General features: G+C 35.0%; 1 protein-coding gene across 1 annotated transcript; it reads left to right on the plus strand.

The window, feature by feature from the left end:
* Positions 1-4,811: 4,811 nt before the first annotated feature.
* On the plus strand, positions 4,812-5,786 carry LOC102765270 (olfactory receptor 1094). The gene has a single exon (XM_006756330.1). It carries the CDS (start codon positions 4,812-4,814, stop codon positions 5,784-5,786), a length of 975 nt encoding a protein of 324 aa, XP_006756393.1.
* The last annotated feature ends 609 nt before the right edge of the window (positions 5,787-6,395 follow it).

Here is a 6,395-nt window from a genome sequence, read left to right on the forward strand (position 1 = left end):
ATTGCGGAAGCCACAGCCAGCCAGGGCAGGTGGGAAGCTTGGCTTCCTTCATCGCCAGGGCAACTAAGCCTCCTGCTTGCTCCAGCTCAGTGGCTGCGGGCCGCCATCTTGGTTTGGTTAATTTGCATATAGTTGCTCTGATTGGCTGGTGGGTGTGGTTTGGGCATAGCAAAGGTACGGTCAATTAACATCTTTGTCTTTTATTAGTGTAGATTCTATCCTAGCTTATACTTTCAGATTATTTCATTATGTACATGGTTAGAGGATTTTGAGACACATAAACAGGTTAATTTTCCAGGAAGACGAAACTGGGTTTTAGAGAATTTCTCACTCCAAGTTAGCAACCTATGCACATAGTTATTTAGTATGAGCTAGGTCTATGTTTTGCGTCATTAAATTTTTTTTCCAGTCTTGCTCAAATTTTTTTCCACTAAAATGTCATTTTATTCCAGAGACCAAAGGGCATTCATGTAATCATTTTTATCATATTGTTAATTGCTCCAGAATCACTCCCTTGTTTATTATGGAAAAAAAACACATAAAAATAACCTTGCTACTTTTTCTGTCCCAGAAGAGAATTAGTGTTTTCTTCTTGGAGTATCCCCGTGGGCTCCCAGAAGAGCTTGGGAACCAGGTATAAGAATCCAAGTGTTTAGCATTCATAGCATACCTTAATTGAGTGAGCAGTTTATTTCCACAGGTAAGAGGAAAGGCATTTCATCATTTAAAAAGTATCAGATATTATAATCTTGAATCTCAAATTAGTTTATGTGCTTTAATATTTAAATCTGAGATAGAAATTTCTAGTTAACTTAGAGTTGAATTAAGAATTGAATGAGAGAATTCAAGGGTAAAAGCAGGGATAAGAAAGATAACATATTTAGGTATGTAGCTAGATTAGTACATTAGAAATTTGACTTAATTCCTTTGAGGAAAGATAACAGAATAAAAGTAGCAGAAATAAGAGACTATATTTCAAATTTAGGAAAACTATTAAATGAAGAGAAAATTAACTACTAGTCATCCATTGAGTAGATGTTATACTGAAATCATAATTCTTTTTCTCATAAAAGGATATAAACAAATTTTAAATTTATTTTACTTGGTAGCTAATTGATCTAGAAGCTACTTCAATTTTTTTTGTTTGTTTTTTTTTTTCAACTATATTATGGCCTATTTAAATTTGTGGCTTTGCAAAAGAATTCAGATGCACGAAGATGGTATTTTGTGTTGCTTCTAGTGGATAGCATTTCCAAATTTACAGCATATCACAATGAGTGTGTGATATGGGCAAGTGAAAAGAGCTTAGTTTGGAAAGAAAGCACCCTGGACTTTAAAATCTTTGCTCTATAGTGACCTTGATCAAGTTACAGGTCACGGTGGTTCTCAGTTTTCTCATCTATAAAAGAGGCTGAATTACTTTGCAGGTCGCTATGTAAGTTACATAAGATAATTTACACAAAATTTGCAACACTGAGTAGCCATTTAGCAGCACGTGGTAGCTGCCCTTAGGACTTTCCTCCCTCTCAAGCTTAGTGTTTGCATTACTGTTCTCAGGAATGTATGGTGCTTTCTGTTTTCTGACTGTGTGAGGGTTTAGGGACTCATGTGACTTTAGAGTTTCAAAATGAGCACGTTTTGTTAAATATTGAAATCTAATAGTTGCTTTCTAACATCTATTTCTCAAATTGAAATTAGTTAGAAGTAACACAATCAGTTCTAATGCCCTTAAATGTGAGTCAACGGAAATGTCTGTTTGAAGAGTATCTTCAATGAAGAAGATGAACCCCATATATTTCATCTATCATTCCTCCAGCTCCCTACAGTGAAGTAGATAATTGCTCAAATGGGACATAATTTGAATTAAAATATACCTTCCTTCATAAACCACCTTTTTTTTTTTTACTTAAGGTAAAATCAGAGAAATCAAGAGCTATTAGAAAGTTATTACGGTCAAAATTATCAGAAGAATTTAAGCAAAGCTATTATTATTTTACTGTTATGCCCAGAGTCAAAAGGCAATGACAGAAATGTATTCTTAAGTTTATTTTTTAGGGTTCTTGATATCTTAGAATATTGGGATTCCCTGGGTTTAATCTCATGGGAAAGGCATTTAAATATATCTTAAGTGTATATAACAAACATATAACTATAAGAAGAGTACTTAGCTTCTGGTTCCGTGCTCATTTATTACTCAATGCTTCGAGAAAATCTGATATTACAATCCCCTAATCATATTTTGTAGTTAAATAAAATTTTAAAGTCATATATCATATAGATGTATCCTTCACATATAATTAAAATGCTTTAATAAAAATTTTAATGCATCCCATGTATAAACACTCTGAAATCACACCATGTTCATGTTGTTCAATAAGATATTCCTGAAATTTTGGTTAATCGAAGTTATTCTTTGGTTTGGAAAGATAAAGTTAACTTTTCAGGATTCCACAGTCATAGGTGCTAAATCTGAGATATTAATACAGGGTTTTTAGAGTACAACTATAATGTTTTTAATTTTCCACTATTAAATTATGTCAGACACAATGTGCAGTTGAGTAAAAGTTAGAACTATAATGTTGCTGAAATTTCTCCTGTATATAACAGTCAATGTGCAGTTTGTAATGGATACCTTTAGTACACTACATATTGGTCTATTTTTCTAAAGTTGCTTACATATTTTTTTTCATTGTGCTTCTTCTAATCTGCCTAATTCTTCTTTTGTCCATGAATCCATTTCATAAGTATTTTTAAAATATATATATAACCCATGGATGAGAGAGAGAGTATGGAGAGACAGAAGGAGAGAATGAGAAAATTTTAAAAAAGAAATAAATGTGTTGTGATGCTCCCAAAATATATTAATGCATATTTATAGTATCAATTGATTATTTTATGTTATTTTATTAACCCAACTATTCAAACTAAACTGAAAATTATTATAAGACATTTGTGTGTGTGTTCTTAAGGCTATTCTGAGTTGCTTGTGTTTATACAGAAGTTGAAACTTAATGCAATTATATATTTTTTACTCTATAATTCTCTAATAATTTAAATGAGCATTTTATTGTGGGGGTTGGTAACCCCACATTTGAAAAGCTATTTATTGTCTGTATTTAAAAAGTCTTCCACATAGATCTGGGAAGACCTTGCTGGGAAAATAAAGACATGTAGTTTTCTTCTTCTAAGAATAATTTTAATAATTTTAGTAGATTTTTCTCATTTCTTCTTGATGTAGGGACATCTCAATATAACAAACAAATAGTGTGTTTCATGTCACAAATATAAATCCTTGGTATGTCCCCAGCCTTGTACACTGCAGATTTTTCACTCCTTCAGTCTATGACACACTGAAGGAAAAACAGGAATTGCAGTCCTGGCCCTAGCCGGTTTGGCTCAGTTGATAGAGTGTTGGCCTGGGTTCAGTTTGGTTTGGGGGCACATACCCAGGTTATGGGCTCAATCAGAAAGCAGCCAATCAATGATTCTCTCTCATCATTGATGTTTCTATCTCTCTCTCCCTCTCTGAAATCAATAAAAATATATATTTTTTTAAAAAAGAATTACAGTCCTGAAATCTGGCTCCTAAATTTGGTGGATGCAGTTTTTCATTTTGTTTAAATCAGGAAGACTTTGAGTCTAGATACAGGTGACTCTTCAACTTTTTAAAAAATATATACTTTTCTCTTATTTACATTTCACTAAATAAGAAACAGTCTGGAGTCACAGGGAAATATACCAAAAATAAAACACCACTTGGAGGCTTATATCATAATTTTACTCTTTTAGCAATAGCATCTAGAAATTATATAATATATTATCGTGTAATTTTTCTTTTATAATAATTTTAAAAACTTCTTAAGAAACTAGAATATATCAAAGAAATGGCCACGATTTATTTTTGATGTACTTAAGTCTTAAAAATATGCCCAAGGATTTTGTAAGGATAAATAGAAAAATAATCTTACATTGGCATTAAATTAAATTTGGGAAATTATTAACAGTATAATAAATTCTGTAGGACTAAATGGACAACTTGGTGATAGACATACCAAAAAAGAAAACTAATAAAAAAAAAAACAACAACAACACAAAACAAAACCAATGTCTTATTATGATTTGCATACAAGGTGAATCCGCCTCCAGAAATGTATCTGTTTTTGTTCACCAGTGTTCTAGAAGTGCTAATGGAAAGGGGATACTAGCCAAAAGGAAGCTATACATGATTTGGTTGGAAAAGGTTAACACCATACAGTAAGTTGAAAGGTAAGTCTAACTTAGCCCACTTTCTAGTCATCAGGGAACAATTTAAAAACAAATATCTTTTACATTGTTTTTCTCATTTAAATACAATTCTTACTTTTACACAATCCTGTGATATGTGGGGCTGCTTTCATTTTAACAATTGTAAACATTAAGGAAGGGCATTTCATGAACACTGTAGAAAATCTAGAATTAGTATTCAGATGTATACTTTCAATTATAATATTTTTGGACCAAAATTTCAATATTTATTCATCTTTGTAGATTTAAGATGATGAGATATGAAACTAAATGGGAGTAAATTGAACAGAACATAAATTGAAAATTAAACCAGATGAATTGATGTATTTTTTAACATGACACATTTAGCCAACCATCTAATAAAAATCCTTTAATTTGACAGGATAATGCGTTCATTGGCTCCAGCTTGTTCATCACTGCCTATTCCTTCCAAGGGATTTCACTATGCTCTTCTAAGAAATAAGTAAGAGGATATGATAGGGTGGATTCTATTTTCAAAAATGTTGCTTTAAAAACTGTAAATAAAAATGAAAATGGCACAGTTGACATCAGATTTAGATTTATATAGCATTCAGATGAAAAATGTGACTGAAGTCACTATGTTTATATTGATGGGCTTCACAAATAATTTTGAGGTACAAGTCTTCCTGTTTTTACTATTTCTAGAAATCTATCTTTTTACTCTCATAGGAAACTTGGGAATGGTTTTATTGGTCACTAGGGATTCTCGGCTCCACAACCCCATGTACTATTTTATTAGTGTATTATCATTCTTGGATGCTTGTTATTCTTCAGTTGTCACTCCAAAGATGTTGGTCAATTTCCTGAAAGAAAATAAAGCCATTTCTTATCTTGGCTGTGTAGCACAAATGTTTCTCTTTGTTACTTTTGGGACCACAGAATGCTTCCTCTTGGCTGCAATGGCATATGACCGCTATGTAGCAATCTATGACCCTCTCCTGTATTCAGTCAGCATGTCACCCAGAGTCTATGTGTCACTCATCATTGCTTCCTATGCTGGTGGCATTTTGCATGCTTCTATACACACAGTGGCCACCTTTAGCCTATCCTTCTGTGCATCCAATGAAATTAGACATGTCTTTTGTGACATCCCTCCTCTCCTTGCCATTTCTTGTTCTGACACACACACAAACCAGCTTCTACTCTTCTACTTTGTGGGCTCTATTGAGATAGTCACCATCCTGATTGTCCTGGTCTCCTATGGTTTTATTCTGTTGGCCATTCTGAGGATGCATTCTGCTGAAGGGAGGAGAAAAGTCTTCTCCACATGTGGCTCTCACCTAACTGGAGTGTCAATTTATCATGGAACCATCCTCTTCATGTATGTGAGACCGAGTTCCAGCTACGCTTTGGACCATGACATGATAGTATCAACATTCTACACCATCGTGATTCCCATGCTGAATCCCATCATCTACAGTTTGAGGAACAAAGATGTGAAAGAAGCAATGAAAAGAGTGTTTGGGAAAAATGGGGTATGAATACAGTATATTTTGACACCAGCCATTAAACTGAAACAAATTAAGTTATGTCTATTGTCTCAATATCAAAATAATAATTTATTTTTGTTTATGTGTAGACCTTTTTATATAAAGAACATAGTCACACCTCCACCTGTACTGTTTCCACAATGCAGGAAAACTGTCATCCATTTGCTTCCTCCTTAATTAATTCTCAGGTAACCACACACACACATTTATAAATATACTAGAGGCCCGGTGCACAAAAATTTGTGCACTCGGGCAGGAGGGGAGTCCCTCAGCCTGGCCTGTGCCCTATCGCAGTCTGGGACCCCTTGGGAGATAACGACCTGCTGGCTGAGGCCTGCTCCTGGGTGGCAGAGGGCAGGCCCAATCCCTAGGTGCAGCCCCTGGTCGGACTCAGAGCAGGGCCAATTGGGGAGTTGGGGCGCCGCCTCTGTCATACACAGAGCAAGGCGATCGGGAGGTTGTGATGCCACCCTCAGTCACGCTCAGGGCAGGGCCGATGGGGAGGTTGTGTTGCCACCGCCCGTCACGCACAGAGCAGGGTGGATCAGGGGGTTGGGGTGCCTTCCCCTGTCACACACAGAGCAGGGCTGATCGGGGGGG

Source organism: Myotis davidii, unplaced genomic scaffold (assembly GCF_000327345.1).
Source record: "Myotis davidii unplaced genomic scaffold, ASM32734v1 scaffold874, whole genome shotgun sequence".
Classification (NCBI taxonomy): Eukaryota; Metazoa; Chordata; class Mammalia; order Chiroptera; family Vespertilionidae; genus Myotis; species Myotis davidii.